General features: G+C 39.9%; 1 protein-coding gene across 1 annotated transcript in view; it reads right to left on the bottom strand.

Moving 5' to 3' along the window:
• The window catches only part of PTCHD4 (patched domain containing 4), a 197,180-nt gene that overhangs the window by 137,894 nt on the left and 34,650 nt on the right, over window positions 1-24,636 (bottom strand). Inside the window, exon 2 of the mRNA XM_070360923.1 lies at window positions 1,382-1,862. Coding sequence (XP_070217024.1) covers window positions 1,382-1,862 — 481 coding nt within the window. The remainder of the gene's footprint in view (window positions 1-1,381; window positions 1,863-24,636) is intronic.

The raw sequence follows: 24,636 nt of genomic DNA, 5'->3' as shown, positions 1-24,636 counted from the left end.
TTTTATCCTTTTCTTATATAAGAGGAAACTGAGAAGGGGATGAGCTAACACGGCCACAGTGAAGATGTGTTTCTAGATAAATCCACTTTGCAGGGCTGTTTTCAAAAATGTTTGCTTCAGTCAACATGAAAAGAGTCCAGATCACCTTGAAGACTTTAACCACATGCCTATATCTTTGTTACTTAATAGTGAAACTATAATTTATGGCTGATATTAAGCCAGAGAGTGCAAGCAATTATTTTATAGCTGAAAACTCTCCTGTGAATATCAGTTCACCATCTAGAGACCATTTTCACAGCTTATCCTTTGCTTTATATAGGGAATTGTATCACAAGGGACAGAACTCTTCAGCAGTACCACAATATCACCATTATCATCTCTATTCTGATAAGCTCCATCAATCTTGTTGATGAAATGTCACTCACTTTTCTTCCCAGACTTGATATTCTCTGCAAGAAACACACACACATACACATTCCACTTTCTACACTGTTAATGTTGTCTGGGGAAAACACATAAGAAGGAATAAACTTGACTGAAGATACTCATGAATTGTTTTCACCGAGATATCAAAAAATTAGAGGACTTCCCACCAAGTGGGCTTCCCAAATGGTGCTAGTGGTAAACAATCTGCCTGCCAAAGCAGGAGACTTAAGAGACATGGGTTTGATCCCCGGATTGGGAAGATCCCCTAGAGGAGGGCATGTCAACACACTCCAGTATTCTGGCCTGGAGAATCCCATGGGCAATCCCAGACTCCTGGCAGGCTACAGGCCATAGCATTATAAAGGGTCAGACACAGCTGAAGTGACTTAGCATAACACACACATCTTTAAGTGGTTGCAGGAAAATTTTAAGTAGAGGTGGGCAAATGGAGTATATTTTTGCAAAAGATTTGAAATAAATTAATAGACAAAACTTCATGAAGAAGTTCTTTGAGATTAGAACTTTTCAGCGGCTCTCAGAATTTTCATCCCATGATATCCACTCTTGACCACCATTAATCTGAGGATTCAAGACAAGTATGAACCATAAAGTTTTTTGTGAAGCAGATTTTGGATCTCTTTAAATTTGTACCCCATGATCTTCATCCTATGATCTTTGAGGAAGTTGAGTAGAGAATTCCAGTAGTGTGTACTTAAAAAAAACAAACACTGAACAGCATTAAAGTCCCTGGTATAAATGGGAAGATGGCTTGGTCAGCCTACAGATGACTGAAAAAGGACTAAGGGAAAACAGACACCACCCTGAGTAAAATTTCACATCATCACACAGATACACCGATGCAAAATTAAAACAGATTTCCACCTGAGAATTCAAGAAATGTTCTGCCTTGCCCCACACCGGTAAGAAGCCGATTACCGCAAGGATGGATAGTTACCCATGGCGAAGAACGGGATTCCCAGCAGGGTGGAATTATACTTTCCGTCGGTGATGAAGAAGATTCCAGCTGCAGTAATGATGGAGATGCACACGGTGAGCACCCCCAGGAGGCCCAGGAAGGGCTTGCCACGCAAACAGTCCTTCATGGAGCTGGAGAGGGTGGCTGTGGTCAGGATCAGCATGAGGCTCACTAAGACCTTGCTCCTGGCCAGGATGCTGGTCTTATGAAAGTCTCTCCAGAGGCTAAAGGATGCTAATGAGTAGAGCTGGAGGTCCTGGTGCTCCTCCTGGAGCTTCCGCATAAGTTTACAGAACTCATTCTCCCACTTCTCCCCTATGAGGTCTTGAGTGGCAGAGCCATAGGTCTGGAGGTAGTAGGTGATTTGAATGGCTCTGGCTGACTTGACCCGCTGGTCCTTGCTGTTTGGCACTTCCACTACCCCGCCCAGCTGGTGTCCAATAAAACTGTTCCTCCCATCCTTGAAAACAGAAAAAGGGGAGACTGAAGTTACTAGGGGGATGCAAATTCCAGAGAACAGATTCTTACTCTAAGTGAAGGGGCACAAAAGGCAGAAGTAGGCTCTAGCAGTTGAGGAACTGATGTGGGTGGAGTAGCATGTGATGAGTTTATATTCAACCTTTTGGAGCTCCATGAGATACCATGCAAGATGACTGGGATTAGAAAGGATGCAAAGAGTATCATGAAGTTATACAAGACTTGCTGCATGCATAGGAAAATGTACATACAGATTATGTTGATCTCATCCATAACCTCATTCTTACCATTTCCTTTTGGACTAATCAATAGTAACTCCTTTATGCATGATCAAGTTTAATTATTCAGTTTTGGCCAAAAGTGAAGCATGGCATGAAGTTAACAATCTTTAAAAAATTACAATAATAATGTATTTTTAAAATATATGCTAAACTTTCTAAGGCTAACACACACACGTACATTAATACACACACCTACATTAACACACACACATACACTAACACACCCAAGCATTACAAACATCCCTCCTTGTTTATATTTTGGGAGTACAGCTGTGTATTGCAGAACAAGTAGAAGAAAATACTGCTTTTTAACAAATAATTTAATAGCATTGAAATGTTTACTAAATATAATGTGAGCACTTGTTCACTCATTAAAACCTAATCCACCAGTTGTAGGTTGACCAGAAAACACAGTGGACAGACCTTCCAAATGAGATGGATAAGACTTCAGGTGGGGTTGTTAAAAGTCATTTCAGTTTCAGGATTTCACATGAAGTAGAGTGGACAAAATCAAAAGAGTGAAGTGAAAGTCGCTCAGTTGTGTCCGACCTATACAGTCCATGGAATTCTCTAGGCCAGAATACTGGAGTGAGTAGCCTTTCCTTTCTCCAGGGTATCTTCCCAACTCAGGGATTAAACCCAGGTCTCCCTCATTGCAGGCAGATTCTTTACTAGCTGAGACACAAGGGAAGCCCACCAGGATATTCAAAAGGTGGACACCGAGTTGCTTAACCAGATTCACAGCAGTTAATTTTCAACCAGTGTGCTGTACATTCAGAAAGAAATCCCAGACAGCCATCATCAAATCTTAATTTTGCCACAACTGTCATGTACTTTAATGGTTGTGGTTGTTAGATGGAATATCGAACCCAGTGGCAGGTTGCAGGATGGATTCTGGTTCTGAAAATGTACATCAGGTCCTGGAGGAGACAGGTACAAAGGTGAATTTATGTCGTGAATAGATTGTGCACTTGCTACATCAGGCAAGACATTTATCTTGTGAAGATATAAAGGTGGAGAGTCAGAACAGGAAACAGAAAGGTAGTAGATAAGGGCCACAAATCCAACTCTGGTTACCACTACTATTTTCACAGCGTGCTGTGTACTCAAGGGACATTATTGTGGACTTGCTAGATTAGATACTTATGTCTGAAGTATTTGTTTTTATACCAAAGCTGCCCTAGAACTTGAGAATGTGTTGAAACACAAAAAACTTGAGAAATTTACAGAGAGTACAAATATTATGCAGGTCAAGAAGCAACAGTTAGAACCTGACATGGAACAATGGACTGGTTCAAAACTGGGAAAAAGCACATCAAGCCTGTATATTGTCACCCTGCCTATTTATCTTATATGCAGAGTACATCATGCAAAATGCCGGGCTGGATGGAATCAAGATTGCTGAGAGAAATATCAATAACCTCAGATATGCAGATGACACCACCCTAATAGCAGAAAGTGAAGAGGAACTAAAGAGCCTCTTGATGAAGGTGAAAGAGGAGAGTGAAAAAATTAGCTTAAAACTCAACATTCAAAAAACTAAGATCATGGCATTCGGTCCCATCACTTTAAGGGAAATAGATGGAGAAACAATGGAAACAGTGACAGACTTTATTTAAGTGGGCTCCAAAATTACTGTGGATGGTGGCTGTAGCCACGAAATTAAAAGACACTTGCTCCTTGGAAGAAAAGCCATGACAAACCTAGACAGCATATTAAAAAGCAGAGACATCACTTTGCCAACAGTCAAAGCTATGGTTTTTCCAGTAGCCATATAATGATGTGAGAGTTGGGCCATAAAGAAGGCTGAATGCCAGAGAATTGATACCTTTGAACTGTGGTCCTGGATAAGACTCTTGAGATTCCCTTGGACTGCAAAGAGATCAAATCAATCAATTCTAAAGGAAATCAACCCTGAATATTCATTAGAAGGACTGATGCTGAAGTTCCAATATTTTGGCCATGTGATACGAAGAGCCAATTCATTGGAAAAGACCCTGATGATGGGAAAGACTGAGGGCAGGAGGAGAAGACAGCAACAGAAGATGAGATGGTTGGATGACATCATGGACTCCATGGACATGAATTTGGGCAAACTCCAGGAGACAGTGAAGGATGGGGAAGCCTGGTGTGCTGCAGTCCATGGGGTTGCAAAGAGTTGGACACAACTGAGACAAAACAACAATAACAAATTTTATTAGTAAGGATCATCAAGAATTACAAGAAAAATTTAATAGTCACTCCATATACCCATTTCCTCCCAACATGTTAAATAAAAACAGTCTATGTCTGTCTCTATTTCTGCTTTGCAAATAAGATCACCTATACCATTTTTCTAGATTCCACATATATATACTAATATACAATATTTGTTTTTCTTAGTCTGACTTACTTCACCCTAATATATGGATACCAAGGGGGATGGGTATAGAAGGAATTGAGAGATTTGGATTGACATATATACACTATTGATAGTATATATAAAATAGATAACTAGTGAAAGAACACTGTATGGCACAGGGAACTTTACTTAAAGAACAGCAGTCACCTGAATGGGAAGGAAGTTCAAAATGAAGTGGATGTATGTATATGTATACGTATGGCTGATTCATTTTGCTGTACAGTAGAAACTAACACAACATTGTAAAGCAACTACACTCCAATAAAAATTAATAAAAACAATTTTTCTATTAATTTTTCTATTTTTCTATTTTTTTCTATTTTAATTTATTTAAAATTTTCTATTTAACTAAACCTAACTCTAAATGCAGAGAAGGCAATGGCACCCCACTCCAGTACTCTTGCCAGGAAAAACCCATGGATGGAGGAGCCTGGTAGACTGTGGTCCATGGGGTCGCTAAAAGTCGGACACGACTGAGCAATTTCACTCTCACTTCTCACTTTCATGCATTGGAGAAGGAAATGGCAACCCACTCCAGTGTTCTTGCCTGGAGAACCCCAGGGACAGGGGAGCCTGGTGGGCTGCCGTCTCTGGGGTTGCACAGAGTCGGACATGACTGAAGCGACTTAGCAGCAGCAGCAGCAACTCTAAATGCGTGCTGCAATTCATGGGGTCGTAAAGAGTCAGACACGACTGAGCGACTAAACTGAACTGAACTCTAAATGAACAATATATTTCTAAATAAGAGTTGTGAGAATATTTCCCCTTCATTTGGCATTATTTCCCACTCTCTATGGCATCTCTGCAATTTCCCCATCTTTTTTCGTGTAAAAAGCCAAACTGAAATTCTGGCTGTAGGTTCCCAATGCTCTGTCTTTAGTAAACTCTCTGGAGTCCCCCAGTGAGCTGCAGGCAGAAAGGTGGGAAATTCTGCCCTGGCACTGACAGGTTTTCAAGGATGGCTTTTGTTCTTTTAGTACAGGTCAATTTGCTCCTCTTTTGGGCTTATTTTCGCTTTAAGCTTGGTATATGTTTTAGCTCCGCCCTTGTCTCCACTTCTTTGAAATCCCATCTGCGATGTTGACTTGTGCTTCAAATTATTTGAAAAAAAAAAAGTATTTTAAAGGCTTTATTTATTCACTTAAGAAAGTGCAGTTCTGTCTTTACTCATTTCTGTCATCAAAAAGATTTCTGAGGGATTGTTAGCAGCAGAACAAAGATTTATGTCTCCCTCAGGCCTCGTTTGGAGATTATTCTGGATCAAAGAGGGTGCTGATAATGTGTCTGGGCAAAAGTCGAAATTTTGAAGAAGGCAAAATACAGATTTTTAAATAGCTGGTCTATACTGGGTTTGGCTAGCTGTTCACTGCTTCTTTTAAAATTGTCTAATATCCATTTTTTACAAAAATGACTTCATAAAAGATATGCTTTCATCTTATTATATGTAAATGAATGTAACAAATTGAATGCATTTCTTTTAACCGGCTCTACTTCACACACTAGGATAAAATAAACAGTCTTTGCACATCCTTGAATCGAAAGCTCTATTGACTGAACATCTTGTACAAACCATTGGCCCAATCAAATCTACTCAATACAGTCCAGAAATACACTTCTGCACATTATTTGTAAGAGATAATTCTACTCTTCTGTGGTAGAAGAGTCAATTCATTTCCCAACACATGAGTGCTTCTATGTAGGAGAAACAAAGAATGAATACAATAATTATCCTCTGGGCAGAACTTCCCTGAGTTTGTAAGGAGTTAGGTTGGATTCATGGACCTGGGCTGTAGTGTGCATCTCCTAATAACTGGATAAGAAATCCTTAGCTGGTTCATTTCCCCTTCTAAGTTTCAGTTTTCTCTTCTATAAAAAGAGTGATATAAGTAAAAATGTTTACATAATACTGAAGAAGTTTTTCAGCTCTATCATGAATTGAACCAATATCATTAAGTGAAAGTGAAAGTAGTGAGCATTAGTCGCTCAGTCGTGTCTGACTCTTTGCGACCCCATAGACAGTAGCTTGCCAGGCTCCTCTGTCCATGGAAATTTCCAGGCTAGAATACTGGGGTGGGTTGCCATGTCCTTCTCCAGGGGATCTTTACCTGGGTCTCCTGAATTGCAGGCAGATTCTTTATTTAGGTCTTTAACCCGTATCCTTGGGTCCACTTCTGCTCTCTCTCAAAGTATACTTCACATGGAAGCCAGAGCCTGCTTGGACAGTTCTAAATAAGCTCACATCATTTATGCACCTAAAACCTTCTACTGGCTTTCACTTGCACTAGGAATAAAATAAGAGCCCCTTGCTAGGTCTGCTAGGCACTGCATGGCTTGCTGCTGGCCAAGCCCTCAGGCCTCTTCTCCTGAACTCCACTCCAGCTATCCTGGTCTTTCTTTCTACTCTGAAACACACCAAGTTAATTTTCACCTCATGGCCTGTGCACTACTCACCCCTCTGCCCCGTGCTTCTGTTCTATGGCCGAGGCTTCTTCCTCACAGAGGGCTTAGCTTCAAAGGGACCCTTTGAACCACGTAATCTAAACTAGACCCCTTCTTCCCAGCACTTAGTCCTGTTAGCTTGGCCCAAAAGTTCATTCAGATTTTTCCATAGGATGTAAATGTTTTGTTTTCTCCCTACTATTTCTACCTGAAATCATCTTATTTAATGATTTAGTTGCTCCTCTTCCATTTCCTTCATTAGAATGTGTGCTTGTTGAGAGCTGGCACCATCCTGTTCGCTGGTAATCTCCCTGAGCCTAGAACAAAGCCTGGTATATAATAAACATTCTGTAATATTTGACTCAGTGATTCACGCTGAGTGTATTTAACTAATCACAAATTATTTTTTAGAGCCTGCTTCCCTAAGAACAGGGAAAGTAAAAGATAGTATAAGTGTCTGAGATTAGTAGGCAGTCAGATGTAGAGAGGTATAGTATATATAGAGATTAGAAGTTGGTAGAGAAGAAAACAAACTTTATCCTTTTTTCAATCTCTTTTATCTAGTGTGACCTTAGTCCAAAATATGTTTCCTCTTCTATTTTTCACTGAACAAGCAAGCATGTGCCATAAGCTAGTGAACAGACAGGGGACTTGGGGAGTACCTGGAAAAGGCATTTATGTACATCATGGGGCTGGATCATGGATCATGCACGTCATGGAACAGCAAATGATGTTTAAGGAACCGAGGTAAGTGATGGGATTTGAGACTAGACAAGAAAGCAGGCCCTCTTCTGTAAGGACCGTGAAAGCTTTATTAAAGGAGTTGGACTTACTGTCTTGTAATAGGAAACTACCAGTGAATTCTAAGCAGGGGATGACATGATTTACTTTCTGGAGTGCTCTCTCACTGTACTGTGGGAAATGATTTAGGGAGTTGGGGTGACTCTAAACGTAGGAGGTCAGTTAGGAACTCCCTGCAGTATTTCAGTTTCTCGATGCAGCATGAAAAAAAAAATGTCTCTGGTAGGTGAATAGTTCCAAGGTGAATCAATAGAATTACAGGTCACGATGCTATCTCACAGCCAGGAAGCTCATCACATTATCACATTAACTCTCCAGGAGCAGTAATGCCAGAAAAAAAAAAAAAAAAACTTCCATTCTTCGGGTCTTATTTTGTTTATGGCTACTACTTTGTAGCTTTTAAAATTACTCCCACCCAATCCACACCTCTGCAGCAGGAAATGAAATCAAACTCTTTAGAGACAAGATCAAAGAATAAATTCTCAAAGAAATACAAGAGGAAAGAGATGTTAATGTTTTAAACTGTTGTGCAGAGAAACAAATTATTCAATGATGCTTTGAAATTATAGGGGACTAAGTTTCATATCTGCTCAGAATATGTGTTAGGTTGATATTAAGTTATTTTCTGTACAACATAATTTGGCAGCATAGCTCCTGTCTAGAACAATTGTACTTTTGATCTCATAGATTTTCAATACAGTAGACACTGAAAGGATACTGGAAATTTTTAGATGGTCAGTAGTCTTTAATTGCTGAAAAGAAAAACGACTATGTATGGTACAGATAGTGTACCATATAGTGACGTTTCTAAAAGAATGATACATTTTGTTGTTCTTGTTGTTTGTTTAAATAAGATTTTTTCTTATATTTATTTCTTAACATATCTCTGTTTTATTCTCAATACTGATTACACACACAAAGTAGGATTAAACAAAATCTTCAGTTATCTTGAATTTCTTCTCTAGAGCCTTATGTTTAGTAGAAACAAGCAAATAATGACAAAGCAAGTTCCCACAAGGTACTTGGACTTTTTTTTTCTAAAGCCATTTTCAGAAGGAAGACTTTAAAGTGTTAAAATGCCCTAATAAAGAATAAATTAAACTTCTTATGTGACCTTGCTAAGCTTGACATTACTAAGTGGTGTAAATTTTAAATTTTTTTTCAAAGAAGAAGGTTAAAAAAAGTAAGGTTTTGGTGTTGAAATAAAACAAGAGCTTTAGCCAATGAGAATGTAAAGTAAGTTTAACAAAACATTCTAGCTTATTAATTTTTAACACAGGTGGCAGACTCAGTTTCCAGATGCAAGCACTTTATTTGCGTTCTCCTAGGTAACTCTGCGGCCTCTCTCAGAGGAAGTGCTATTCTGGAGTAGCCTCAGGTCACCCCTGGGACACAGGCACCTAGCAAGAGGAAGAAAAGTAGGGTGACACAGCTAAGAGGCAGAGCCAGTCATCTGATTCTTGTTTTTAATGCCAACGCTCGTGTTCTTAACACACCTGCACATATGTTTGAATGATCTGCGAATATACCTGAATGAAAGGAAATACAAAGCAGCAGTTCGATACACAGATTCAAGAGGCCACTGTCGGACTTAAAGCTCCAATGTCATCACCGTCAAGCTGTGGAAGTCTCCTGAGCTCTGGGCACGTCAGCTTTATTACTGGCTAAAATAAGATTTATAAGGGCTTCTCTCATAGCTCAGTTGGTAAAGAATCCGCCTGCAATGCAGGAGATTCCGGTTCGATTCCTGGGTCGGGAAGATCCGCTGGAGAAGGGATAGGCTACCCACTCCAGTATTCTTCAGCTTCCCTTGTGGCTCAGTTGGTAAAGAATCTGCCTGCAATGCAGGAGACCTGGGTTCGATCCTTAGGTTGGGAAGATCCCCTGGAGAAGGGAAAGGCTACCCACTCCCGTATTCTGGCCTGGAGAATTCCATGGACTGTATAGTCCATGGGGTCGCAGAGTCAGACACAACTGAGCGACTTTCATCATCAAGATTTATAAGGTATTGTGAGGATCAGGTGTGTTAATATACATAAAACACTTAGAGTAGTGGTCAGAGGAGCCTGGTGGACTGCAGTCCATGGGGTCGCTGAGGGTTGGACACGACTGAGCGACTTCATTTTCACTTTTCACTTTCATGCATTGGAGAAGGCAATGGCAACGTGTTATTGCCTGGAGAATCCCAGGGACGGGGGAGCCTGGTGGGCTGCCGTCTATGGGGTCACACAGAGTCGGACACAACTGAAGCGACTTAGCAGCAGCAGCAGCAGCAGCAGTGGTCAGAACATGTTGGAAATTGCTAACATGGCATCCATTAAATGTTTGAGTGGGGCTGTTTATTTAGCCATCTAGCATTATTTCACATTTCCCAGTAAATGTCTGTGATGTGATAGAAAGAATACAGGGTCCAGGGTCCAGGTTCCAGACTGGTTGTGAATTCCAAGTCTGGTGCTCTATAGGAGGGTGACAGAGGACAAAATGCTTGCCTTGTCTGAATGCCAACTATTCATCTCCAAAATAAAAGATTTGACTTATATTATCTCTAAAGATTTCACTAGCTCTGTATTTAATGATTCATCTGTAGTAAAGTTATCAGACACTACAAAGCAGGCTAGAGAAATCTGCCCTAAGGAAAAAAATAAATAAGAAGAAAGGAGAAACTCAAGATGACCCATGTTCATTTCCATAGAAACAAGAAGCGTTTTATCTTCTCTTAAATCTGAACCAAGTAGTTTTTTCTCCTCTTTGAGGAATTTCCAGAGAGAATTTTTCTCAAATGGTAAAAAATCAGGACTTTGCCCCATTTTACCTAGATGGAAATCATCTCTAAGTAGCTCAGATGAATTCATTTATTTCTTAGATAGTAAAATTCATGTTTTCTTCAGATCTCTATTTCATGAGTATCCTCCCCACTTAATCACATAGTAAAATAAATACATTTAATTTCTCCTCAACTCAAATGAAATCATTGCACAAACGTGTAAGTAACATATGGAAGTAGAGTTAATATCTACATTAAGTGTGAAGCATGTAACAATGACTTTTTTATTTCTCTCTAAGTCATTAGTGACCCTATCCCCTACATTTCCTTTAAAATGACTCATTTAAATTTCATTTTACATTAGTCTTTCACAAAGTGAAATGACCACTCAGGGCAAGTATCCACTATTCAAAGAGATTTAGTGCTGACACTGGTCTACATAAAAGAAGCTGGCTGTAATTTACGCCAGTGTTAGAGGAATGCAGAAAGCTCCCTTCCAGAGAAGGATTGAAAGTCTGCTGTGATAGGCTTTCTTTGGGGCTAAGACTCTAGTTTCGGAGAAGGCAATGGCACCCCACTCCAGTACTCTTGCCTGGAAAATCCCATGGACGGAGGAGCCTGGTATGCTGCAGTCCATGGGGTCGTTGGGGATTGGACACGACTGAGTGACTTCACTTTCCCTTTTCACTTTCATGCAATGGAGAAGGAAATGGCAACCCACTCCAGTGTTCTTGCCTGGAGAATCCCAGGGACGGGGGAGCCTGGTGGGCTGCCATCTATGGGGTCGCACAGAGTCGGACACGAATGAAGCGACTTAGCAGCAGCAGCAGCAGCAAGACTCTAGTTTACAATCATGTGCTATGTAAGAAGTCTTCCTGGGTGGCTCAGCGGTAAAGGATCTGCCTGCAATGCAGGAGCCGAAGGAGACATGGGTTCAATCCCTGGGTCAGGAAGACTCCCTGGAGGAGGGCATGGCAACCCATTCCAGTATTCTTTCCTGGAAAAGCTCCATGGACAGAGGAGCCTGGCGGATAATGGTCCACAGGATCACAAAGAGTCTAACACGACTAAAGCAACTTAGCACACATGCATGCACGCTTTGTACGGAGTGTGATGTTAGCACCTGTGAGTGGAACAGTAGATCAGACTAACAAACTACTGAGGCAAACCTCAGTGTAGAGCCCAGGACAGTCTCCCCTAAAGGGGAAAGTTAGGGAAGATCAAAGGTGTAGGTACTCCAGACAGTAGTGTGGTAAACTTATGGGGTACCAAGGACATGACAGAGGTGGAAACAGGTAAGAAGGGAAGTCATTCTTTCATTCCAGAAATATTCAGTGAGGACCTGCTCTATGAGAGCCAGCTATTGAGGACAGAATCGTGAACAGATACAATTTTTATCCTCAAACAGCTTGTGGTTTTGCGGTGCAGTGGGAGATGGAGGAAGATAAGTAAGCAGGCAGGCATTTTATATATTATGATACTAGTTAACACAAGGTGTTAAGGTACCGCTAGATGGAATCACTAGCCTATCGAGGACTAAGAAGATGTCCAAAGAAAGTGGCCTCTTAGCTGAGACCTGAAACACGATAACAGTTCCCCAAGTGAAGATGGGGGATTTGGTTGGTGGACATGGGGAGGTGTGGTCTTCTAGGCAGAGGGACCAGCATGTGCAAAGGCCTAGAGACAAGCGTAAGACACTGCATTACTGGCCACTTTGGTAATGACTGGGATATACAGCTGGGGGCAAGAAAGGGTGATGCAGAGATGTGTGCAGGTAGTGAGGATGGAGATTTGCTGATTCGAAAGTTCTCTTTAAGTGCAATGTGAAAAATGAACTTCATGCATGGCCTTAAGGAAGGAGATGGACACTAGAGAAGGTCCATGGGATCATTTTTTTTGTTTTTTGCCTTCCTCACAGCTCTATCGAATCCAAGACTTATATAACTGATTAAATGAGTATCAAAAAAAGACTTTTCAGATTTTATGGCATGCACATTGTCTGAAAGTAAATTTTCCCCACACCCAGGTCCTTTTCCCAAAGAACAACTCATTTTGGAGTGCTGAAGGATTCTTGGAGGAAAGCTTACTTTCTAGAGGTGAAGGGGTTGCTGAAAGGGATCTACTTATTTTAATGATTTCCATAAATCCAATGAATTAAAACAAGACATGTTTTGAGTGCTTAGGAAGGCATGTGTAGAAAGCAAAACAAGGACAAATAAATGGAATATAAAGTCTCTTCCTTAGAAGAGTTTATATTGTTATGAAAACAAAGCCCATTAGATGGTAACAAAATAAAACTGCATACAGCATTAGAACTCAGGAGACATCCGTTGAAGAATCAAGGTAACTGCTGAGGGCTGCAAAATGATACACATAGAGCATGAACTCAACCATGTAAAACTAGATATGCACATATCAATATTCAAAGGAAACTATCAAAATTTTAACATTGGCTCTTATCTGGTATAAAATTATAGGTCATGTCTACCTCCTTGGCTAATTATGCTATTTTATATTATCCTTTTAAAAAACCTATTGACTCACCCACAAAAAGGATAAAAATAAGTGTGTGAAGGGAACTGAATAAAGGGTAGATGGGAGTGAGAGGGAGAAACTAAGTAAGACTTCAAATTTCACTCTAACAGGGAGTGGGAGAGGAGGAAGGCCAAGAATCAAGAGTCCTTTAGTCCCAGATTCAAGCTCGAAACTTGAATTCAAGCTCCAGGCTTCTAAGGAAACAAATTATGGTGGTTCATTCATTCTCATGAAGGACTGTGGTTCTGGCCACTGAGACGGAAGGAATGATGGTATTCGACTGAGAGTAACAGCAGATTCCTGGCTTCTAAGGGTGGAGTACAGCACTAACATTCACTTAACTCTCAAGGTGATCTGACCTTGCCCTTGGCTAAAGGATGTTTTCAGAGAAAAGACCATGAGGACCTTGGTAGTTCAATATAGTTTTCCTTGTATTGAACTTGAGTTCAGAAATGGTCCTTATGAGGTTCTCTTTAATTTTTGTCTTTGTACCTTTCCTTCCCATGCGTTTTTCTTTAATCTGAAAACGAAGCCAAATCATTTGACTAATCAAATTAAAAAAATTTTTGAGGATTTGATATACATAAAACATAAAGCTAAGCAAAAGCTGATTTCTTTTTCTTAAATTATCCAGATAATTCTAATGATTATCAGATTGATTAAAACTTCCAGAAGACAGGCCACTTAATTTAGGCAGTTTGAAAACAATGTTGCCAGTTATGTGCCCCATTTTTCTAATTTCTATTTTTCTTTGCTTTCCAAGATTGTATAAAATTTTCATTGAAAAGGCTTCTTCCAATAGCATTATTGGCATTATTGGAATTATTCCAATAATTCCAAATTTATTCCAAATAATTCCAAAATTATTCTTCCAATAATTAATATGCATTTTTTCATTGTTGTTTATCACTCCAATTAGATTTCCAAATTCAGTGAAGATAGGAAATGAAGGTAGGACCTTTTTCCAGCTAAAGGAAATTAATTTGAGGCACATATCTCAACGAAATGTAGAGAAATTGACCTACTAAGAAAGAAGAAACCGGTGGTGCAGCCTTTATTTGCAGCTGTGGGTGAGGTTACCCGTGTCTTAATCCTTTAATAAAATGAAGGTGCATCTTTGTTTCTCTACTGAAGATGAATCAGATTTTTTTTTTTTAAGTATTATGTTTTAGTAGGAGGATAATTGTTTTCCAGTGTGTGTTAGTTTCTGCTGTACAACAACATGAATCAGCTGTAGGTATGCATATATTCCCTTCCTCTTGAGCCTCCCTTCCCTCCCCGCCATCCGACCCCTCTAGGTCATCACAGAGCTGTGTTGTACAGCAGCTTCCCACTAGCTATCCATTTTATATATGGTAGTATACATATTAGAGAAGTAAATGGCAACCCACTCCACTATTCCTGCCTGGGGAGTCCTAAGGACAGAGGAGACGGGCAGGCTAAAGTCTATGGGGTCGAAAAGGAGTTGGACATGACTTAGCAACTAGACAACTAGACCTGTATACAGGTCACTGCTACTCTCAATTCCTCCCTCCCTCTCTTTCCCACACTGCATCCACAAGTCCATTCTCTACATCTGCATCTCTATTCCTGCCCTGCAAATAGGTTCATCAGCACCATTTTTCTAGATTCCCTATATATGCATTAATATACGATATTTGTTTTTCTCTTTTTGACTTATCCTGAAGATGAATCAGACCTTAATACAGCATCTCATGGTCTTGTATCAACATCCTCCATCCTCTTCCTTGACCCCACCTCCTTTCTCCCTACCCCTCCTGTCTCTCTTTCTCCAGCATGCTCTCTATTTTTTTCATTCTTGGTTCCTTCCGCTCTGACCTTTCCCCTTCCTTTTCCTCCTCTTCCCCCTCCCATCTCTGTCCTTCCTTTATTTGAAAGACAACTACCACAAAGCCACAGCGAGGGGTAATTACTGAACTATGTCAGTAAAATGCCAGATAAAGAATACAACGCTTGCTTAAGTCCATTCTATCTTCCCTAAATTACCTTTTCTTTTTAATCTCTGAAAAGACAGACATGCTTTGGAAGTATTGTGCGTGATATACATTCTAATGAGATCCATGCAATTGCTCTTTACCACTACCAACCTATTCAGTCTCAAAGATATTAAAATAATTGAAAGCCTTTTGATAAACCCAAGAAAGTAGGTATTCTCCTAGCTCACAGCTCAATGAGGGAGCTAAATATTACTTCTAGGAGATGGCTGCCATGACTCACTTTGCAACTATGTTAGCATTTTCCAAGTTGATGGGACATATTTTAGTCAAATATATGGGCTAATTTAGCTCTATATTCCTGGATGTTTAACAGAGGAGCCTCTGGCTGTCTTGGGAGGTACACTTTTAAAAATTAATTAAAACTTTTGGGATTTGCCTGGACTGTCCAGTGGTTAAGCCTCCATTCTTCCAATCCAGGAGGTGAGGGTTTGATCCCTTGTCGGGAAATAAGATCCCACACGCTGTGTGGCATAGCCACAAGATAAAAATAACAAATAATAAAAATAAATAAAAATTAAAATTAATTAAACTTTGAAAGCACATGAATGAAAAATTAACCCAAAAGTAAAGTGCATGCTTTTTTTGCTCTATAACTTAACTTCCAGGAAAAGATTATCCAAAAATCTTTAAAGATTTATAAAATAAATTTCTGCTTTAATTTTTCTGGTGGTTTGTTGCCTTTCTGGTTGTTTCTGTTTAAGGCTAATATTAAAGTTTGTTGGTATTTCATTTATAAATGCTTCTCTGATGTAGGAAAAAAGTAATTCATAAAGTTGAGTGTGTTAAGCAAAGGAATAAGTCAGAAGCACTTAAGTTATGTCTAATGACTGCAGACTTTATTTTTAGTAAGGCAGATAAAACTTAGTAATTTATTATTTAAACAAGGTGGGGCTTCCCTGGTGGCTCAGATAGTAAAATGTCTGCTTGCAATGCTGGAGATCCGGGTTCGATTCCTGGGTCAGGAAGATCCCCTGGAGAAGGAAATGGCAATCCACTCCAGCACTCTTGCCTGGAAAATCCCATGGACAGAGGAGCCTGATAGGCTACAGTCCATAGAGTCGCAAAGAGTTGGACACAACTGAGCGACTTCACTTATTTAAACAAGATCAATTCATGGAACACTTACAGGTGTGTGTTTTTAGCCCTATGCCTATGTGAGGCTTTTTAATTAATAATATTCACAAACTAGAGTCCTTAATTTGATTGCACATCCCTTATGGCCTGGATCACATGGTAACCTGAGTAAGTTAGGTGGTAGAAAGTTATGATGGGTAAATAACAATGTGTAATGCTAGAAGGTATGACAGTTGATTTACTTAGATTTTTAGGCAACAGGGAAAAATATGAAGACTAGTCTCATGGTAATGAAAGTAATCATCACTGTAAATTTACTATTCAAAATTGGCCAATTTTAAGTGGGTCAACCCACACTCCAGCCTTTGGGAGCTTGATTGCCTTCACTACATAAACATGATCGCTGCTTCTATGCTATGCTATGCTAAGTCACTTCAGTCGTGTCCGACTCTGTGCAACCCCATAGACGGCAGCCCACCAGGCTCCCCCGTCCCTGGGATTCTCTAGGCAAGAACACTGGAGTGGGTTGCCATTTCCTTCTCCAATGCATGAAAGTGAAAAGGGAAAGTGAAGTCGCTCAGGCGTGGCCGACTCTTCTCGACCCCATGGACTGCAGCCCACCAGGCTCCTCCGTCCATGGGATTTTCCATAAATATCCCTCTTCATTGCGTCAGTTCTTGTGTCACCTAGCCCTATTTCATGGAGTCTGGAGACAAGGCTTCTAATTAAAATTGCAGTCCTCTTTTAGGTTGGTTTCAATTTGCTTCTGGATTTTTCAAAACAGGGCCAAGTTTCAGCAGCCCAATTTCTCATAATCTGACAATCAACATTTTTTTTTTCTTTAATAAATCACTACCTTCCTTTTCAAACTATAAAACTTTGGCAGAGAGAATTTCTTCCAAAGCTTAGTAGAAAATGGACTTAGTAGAAAAAGAACAGGTTCCCTCCTGTTCTTCAGAGGAAAGACTTACAGCACATACTACAGGTCATGGCTGCCTGGTTGCCATGACAGTGATGGTGAAGCAAAAACCACTTCAGCATCAAGGGCCACAGGGCTGGAAAGAGCAGCTTGACTTTAAAGTTTAAAAACTTGGGTTTGAGTGCTGATTTAGCCACTTACAACCTCTGTGACTTTTAGAAAGTTACTTAGGTTCTTTGAGTCTCTTTCTTCAGTTATGAAATAGGACTGCCTAGCTCATAAGCTTTATTATGAGAAATGTTTTATGATATTGAAAGAGGGATGGCACCCTATGTTATTTCTGCAAGGGCTCTATCAACAGTTGTTATCTAATTACAAAATGATGGTTGAGAGATTCTGTGATTTTAAAATGAATTAAAAACAGACCATGACCCTTGATACCAAGGACATTCCATCCACCCCCAGCCTACACTACAAATACAGGAAGTTTCCAGGGTTCCCTAAGTAGGGTATATTTAGCTAAAAGGAGCAACAAAAAGATCCTGTCCTGGTGTTCCAATCCTGGGTGTCTACTCGCCATATGTCTGAGAGCTTGCTCCAAGTTCAGAAGACAAAATGTACCTAGTATTTTTGGGGCAAATCTAGAGGAGTTGGCTCAAATTTTCTTTTTTTTAATATATGCCAAATGATCACCTGGACATAGGATTTTTCTAATCCAGAAAACAATCTATTGTCAAAGCAAACTTTCGGGGCAACTGAGCTTGTGAAGTTTATGCTCCTTCGCTGTGGGGCTCCCAGCACTCACCGGGTTCAGACACTGAGTCCGGCCCAGGCATCGCACTGCCATGTGCTTTTATTTTAGGCAGCAAACAGGTGGACTTCAGGATGTGACACACTCCACGGTGAAAAGAGGGCCTGCTGCAGCTCTGTGGCTTTCTTTGCAGCCAAGACTACGATGGAAATAAGAATCAAACTCCAGATTCCACAATACAGACGGCCCCCACTGCCAGTCCCTGTAACTAAAAGCATCCGGTGAAATCATGCAGGAGCCTCACATAACTTCCCTATTTTACCACCTGTCTTTACATTTCACATATAAAATGGCAGCAGACAAAAGACAGATGAAGTGACCCTACACTCACATGGCTTCATTTTGTGTTTTCTGACGTGCTATCTGAGCACCCTACTGGATTATTCCAAGGGATATAATTTCATCCAAATATTTGATGAAACTTTGATTTTAATGTATTTGTTTCAGTACTAGTTCTCATGCTTGCTATAGATATTCAGTGTTCTCTCCAATATTCTATCACCTGTCACAGGCGTCACTGATGTTCAAAGGACGCCAAGAACAGTGTCTAATGCAGTGTCAATAAAAATTCCATGTTATTCATCTTCCCCATTGATCACAGATATCTTCATTCAAATGAGTCCATTACATCTAAGTAAAGAGAAGGAAAAAAATTGCCTACTGAGAAGTGCAAATACAAAAAGCAGACACAGACATGGCTTTCAACTAAGCACATTCGACAAAGAACTAGCCTTTTTTTTTAAGTATCTGCTACAAATGAAGCTGTTTTACAGACACAAAAATATAAAAGGCTGGTTCATTCTCCTTAAGACTATTCACCGTCATTTTCCTTTACTGCAACAGACATTAATTCCCTGTAATTTTTCAAGTGGTGAGAGAATTCACGGTGAATATTTCAGGCCTCCTTATAAAAAAGGTGAGAGGCTCTCTTTTTTACAGAGCTTATGTAAAGAAGTCTAACATCTTTCATTTACATGGAAGTACTTTGTGGAAACAGAGTTAACTTGGAAAGTGGGTGTCTGACTTGGCTGAAAAGATCAGGGCTACTTGAAGCCACTGCAATCAGTTACAGAAGCAGGTATTTAGGGGAGACTTTTCAAACACACATTGTTGTCAATGCGCTATTAAAAACACTGGTCATAACACACACACGAAAACAACACTCCTGAGAACTGGGGCTGGCAGCTGTCTGCACCACATTGGAGCTCTTTACAAGGAAATCTTGAGTGAGGTTCTAAAGCAATAAAATGGCACTCAGGGCTAAGCTACCCAGTTTGGAATAATAAAGGACCCCTGCCTGGAAGGACAATGAGGGTCACTAACCCTCCAATAGCAGCTTGAGCAATGATGTTTGTTACTGCTCACCTAGGATGGAAAAGGATGATCCCACCCCAAGACAGACATCAAAAGGGGCTTGAAAGTGAAAGTGAAAGTTGCTCAGTCATGTCCGACTCTTTGCAACCCCATGGACTATACAATCCATGGAATTCTCCAGGTCAGAATACTGGAGTGGATGGCCTTTCCCTTTTGCAGGGGATCTTCCCAACCCAGGGATCGAACCCAGGTCTCCCGCCCTATGGGCGGACTCTTTACCATCTGAGTCACTGGGAAGAAATGCCATTGAAAAATCTTTAAAACTAGAAGTGACCTGGTGAGATGTATATGTTGGAAGTTCCCTCTGGTAGCAATTTGAGAGATGATCTGAAATGCCTGTGCATATTTATTTATGTTGGTATGTGTGTGTCAGGATTTTATTTTTCCAATTTGGATTCCTTCTATTTCTTTTTCTTGTTTTTTAAATTTTTTTTTTAATTGGAGGATAGTTGCTTTACAATGCTGTGTTAGTTTGTGCTGTACAGCAGTGAGTCAGTGGTACATACACATATATTCCCTCTTTTTTGGATTCCCTTCCCATTTAGGTCACCACAGAGCACTGAACAGAGTTCCCTGTGCTACACAGTAGGTTCTTGTTAGTCATGAAAATAAAAACAAAAATAAACAAGTGGGACCTAATTAAACTGATGTCAGGATTTTAGGAAAATATTGACAGGGCAGCAGTAGATGAGCAAATTCCAGTAGAAATCCAGGTGAGAGAGAATGAAGCCCTGAATGGACCAAATGGCAACAGAGAGGAGAGCTAATAAAGGGGTATTTAAGAAGCACATGAATAGAACTTGGTGCCTGACTGAAGGTGAGAAACGGAAGCGGGGAGAGGGAGGTGGTGATTCCACAGTGGTGGCTTAGCAACCCTGTAGACAACAGTGGTCCTACCCTCGCTGAAGATCACGTTTAGGTGGGATGAGGGGAATGGGGTTTGGGCTTTATTAGGCACCTGAAAAACATCAAGGTGGAGATTTTAGAAATGAGTAAAGTTATGGGTAGAGTGTTTAAGACAGGCTAGAGATGAACACTTGGAAAATTATTGTGCAGCTAACAGACTGCAGGAAGACAAGGAAGATGGTGAGTCCACAGGAATGAGAAAAATAAGGTCAGGAAATTTCATTAAGAGGCACAACTATGCAGAAAACTGGCAACATTTCTTGTAGAGTCTATATTGATGAAACATGTCACAATCCCTGATGGGAAAATATGTATTAAACAAAGAAGGAATTATAATGGCTGGCAACCCATTTGCTGACATTTATGTACCCCAGAATAAATTTTTATAGGATGTACGCTTAAAGTACACTCAAATATTTCAATTCATTGAAATGAAAGTGGTACAGATCCAAAAAATAGTCTTCAGTTGGAATACTTTTTTAGTGCTTTCATAGGAGATTCCCACCAGTCAACTGAGGTTGCATCCTGTTCAATCTTTTGAGATGAAGGATTTGCCTTTTAATGAGAACTTCGCATTTCATTATTACAATGTACCCTCTGTCCTTGACTTGGTTATTCTCCACAGAAGCAGGAACTGCTTTGGACCATATGCTTAGCATATAGCAATGACAGATTCAGAAAGTTTTTAAAAAGCAGAGTTAAAAGAAAATAAGTATGAAAAATACCACCCTCCCCTCTGCTGTACACAATACAAAGAAAATTCTTAGAGGTGACCTCATGAATTTCCGGTTTCACAGTCAGGCATCTGTGAAGACTGAACAGGTCAGAAATAGACTCAAGTTAGGTTAGGTCATTGAATATGCTAAGAATTATTTGTAAAAGAGTTTTGATCACTCAGGGCCACATGAGTCAGCATGAAAATAGCAGTGTGTGAGTGTGCGAAGGGGAGAGGGGTCCAAAATTCTAATTTAATTTGCCATAGCAACACCTTCAAGAGAGAGACATTAGTTTAAATAGTAAGGAAATAACAAAAATGAGCTCCTATTTATGAAGCAATAGCATATTTACAATAAGAATAACTTTAGCAACTTGCTTCATGTGCTGCTTATAACTAAATAATAAAATGGACAAATTTTCAAGTTGAATCAATATGACCATTAAGGCCACAATATTTCTTAGGAAACCTCAGAACTGTCTGAGCTAACATCTGTAAGAAAACTTTTCTTTGTCGGTGGTAAATAAAAAGTTAGAACTGATGTAAAACATTTTAAGAAATTTAAATTGGAAGAAAGCGCTTTCCTCTGAAGTCTTATGATATGTTCTGGGCTGCTCCTGTGGCATTTACAATTATTATATGGTATTTTCATTATGTTAGTTCTTCCCCTTTTTAAACTGGAAGTTTCCCGGAGGCAGAATACATCTTATGTTTTGTGTAATTGCCTACAACAGAGTAACTCCTCAAAAATCTGTTACTCAACCGAGAGTGATGTGTGCTTTATCAGCTAAAAGCTCTTCTTTGTGAATTGTGTGGGGACTTGTAACACTAGATCACAACAGAGGAGAAGGACAGGACGTTACAGTTGCAGGCAGAAGGATGGGGTCCAGGTGAGTCATGGGTTTCTCTTTATGTCAGAATGGTTGCTGGGCTGGTACCAAGAAGGTTTCCGCCTTCTCGCAAATATCTTTCCCATTAATATCCAAGCCTTGCCTTCACCTATTCCCTGGGTGCCAAATCCTAACCGCCAGGTGCTATAGGTGTGTGTTATAGAACAAAGGGGCTGGAGGCAACATTCCCCAGAAGATCAACCTTAACAATGTTAATTCCCAAGGGAAATGGTTACCTTGGATACTGCTGCTTTCTCATGTCAGCCCAGAGTACCAGTCTGTTACCTTGGAAGGCACAGAGCAAGGGCCTGAAAGAAGGACCAATTCAATAAATAGGCTTTAAAGAATCAAACAGGCAGCACTTCTTGAGGACTTGTGGGCCCTGAAGGACACCGTAGGAAACCCTGGGCTACCAGATCCTGGAGAAGAAAAGGCAACTTGAGCATATTGTACCCTTTTAACTAAAATTCACTGTGGGATTTTTTTTGTGTGTGATTGATGCAATAGTCCTTTTTATTTTACTAAAAATGAAAACAAAAACAAAGAAAGCCCGCAGGTGCATACAACCTAAAATGGTCGGTTTTAAGCAGACAGGTTTAGACCAGAATGATGGTACATTTGGATAAGGAGAGCTAAGGGAAGTTGTGATTAGGTGACGGTATGGTTGCCAGGGTAGACCCTGAGAGGTGAGGTTTCTGGCCAAAGGTCTCACTAAAAGGGACTAGAATTAAGAATTATAGATAAAGATTAGAAGTTAATTGTACTGCATTCTCTAAGTTTCTTTCGAAAAACAGTAAAGATTGCCCGATGACCTTTTGGGTTACATATAGAACAAAGCCGAGGGTGGCACAGTATTCAAAAACATTTATGACTTTAGAGAATTGTAGTATTATTCATATTTGAATAGAGGTTTGAAATTTTAAAGCATCCTGGGCTTCCCTGGTGGTTCAGATGGTAAAGAATCTGCCTGCAATTCAGGTGATCCAGTTTCAATCCCTGGGTTGGGAAGATCGCCTGGAGAAGAGAATGGCTACCCACTCCAGTATTCTCGCCTGGAAAATTCCATGGACAGAGGAGCCTGGCAGGATATAGTCCAAAGGGGTCACAGAGCCAGAAAGGACCGAAAGACTAACACAAAAGGTGTAACAGGCAGAATGCTGGGGTGGGAGAAAGGGTGTCTTCAGACCTGTTTTCTGTTCATTTGCTGCTTTCTCTCGTCTAAGTCTTGGCATCCTGTGCACTTTTCCAAATCTGTCAGCAAGTCTATCTCTCAAGACCTGATTACTGCAGGCACCCTCTCTTATCAGAATAAATTCCCTTTGCAATCAATGAACATTTTGCTTTTCACTCGTTCATCTTCTCACTCCCCAAACAATGAGAAGAATATAAAATGTTCTGAAGAACTGAGCAATAATAAAATGCTGGTTAAAGCCATCTGGGCAGTGAGCTACCTTATCAGGGACAGTGAAGTACCTTCCAGAATAGTTGCTGCGCACATTTTACATTTACCACCCCTACCCAAAGAAGACTTATTTCTCAAAGAATGGGACCCTTGCATCATTATACACTACTGTCCTGTATACCGTGTATCAAAGGCAAAATATAACTGCTTTTTTCTTACTTTTCTTCTTTAAATCTTTTTTTTTTTTTGGTTATTCTCTTTGTGCTAGATAATGACCTCTTCATTTTGCAGAGAAATATGTGATATTAAAATATGCTTTTTCCTAATACATATAATATTCCACTGAAACACTTAGAAGATGGCAATGCATGAACCCACACTGAGACTTTATAATAACAAAGTATGAAGATGGGTCTCTGTGAATTAGGAAAATCAATCTTTCACAAGATTCTAGTATTTCACTTGAGTGCAGTGATTTTCTAAATGTGTTTCCCTGGACCAGGGAGCATCAGCATCACCTGGGAACTTGATAGAAATACAAATTCTATAAAATTCTATTTCTATGAATCAAAACCTTAGGAGTATGGCCCAGTTTTATGTTTTTTTTTTTTTTTAATTTTTATAGGAGGATATTTGATTTACAATGTTTTGTTAGTTCCTGCTGTACATCAAAATGAACTGGTTATACATATATACATATCCACCTTGTTTTAAGGTTCTTTTCCCATTTAGGTCTTTTTCTGAGTCATGTTTACTTTAATAAGCCCCTGCATGCATGGATGCTCAGTTGCTTCACCTGTGTCTGCCTCTTTGCAACACCATGGACCATAGCTTGCCAGGTCCCTCTGCCCATGGAATTTTCCAGGCAAGAATATTGGAATAGGTAGCCATTCCCTTCTCCAGGGGATCTTCCCATTAGCATGATGGGTGATGATGAATCAAATTTCATATCAGAAACATGGTGAGAAGTTTAGGTTTTTTGGGGGGAGGGGCTCTTAAGAACTTATGTATATATTAGCAGAGAGATGGTTTAAAGAAGGCAACAAGACAAAAAAAAATTAAAGAGAAAGTTTATGCTAGTAAGACAGATTGAGGCTTCTGGGCAGCCAGGAGAAAAAGTGAAAACACTAAAGTGAGGAGGTAGGAAAGTACTTAATGATGGTGTGTTATACTGAAGAAACACAGAGTATACAAACTCTAGAAACAAAGGTCCTTTCATCATACTGGAAGTATACACAGATCTGTGTCTTTTTTTTTCTTCTTTTTAAAAAATCTCATTCTGACCAAGTACGCTTAATCAGGCATACACTGTGAATTTCAGAAAGAATTTCAAAGGTTTAAGGAAAAGCTGACATAATCTATGTCATGCAGCTCCAAAACAGAAAAAGAAAGCTCAGAAATTGGAAAAGTCTTTAAAATACCACTTA

This window comes from Bos mutus, chromosome 23 (assembly GCF_027580195.1).
Source record: "Bos mutus isolate GX-2022 chromosome 23, NWIPB_WYAK_1.1, whole genome shotgun sequence".
NCBI lineage: Eukaryota > Metazoa > Chordata > Mammalia > Artiodactyla > Bovidae > Bos > Bos mutus.
The sequence above is the reverse complement of the archived record's forward strand: the minus strand, read 5'-3'. Positions and strand labels throughout refer to the sequence as shown.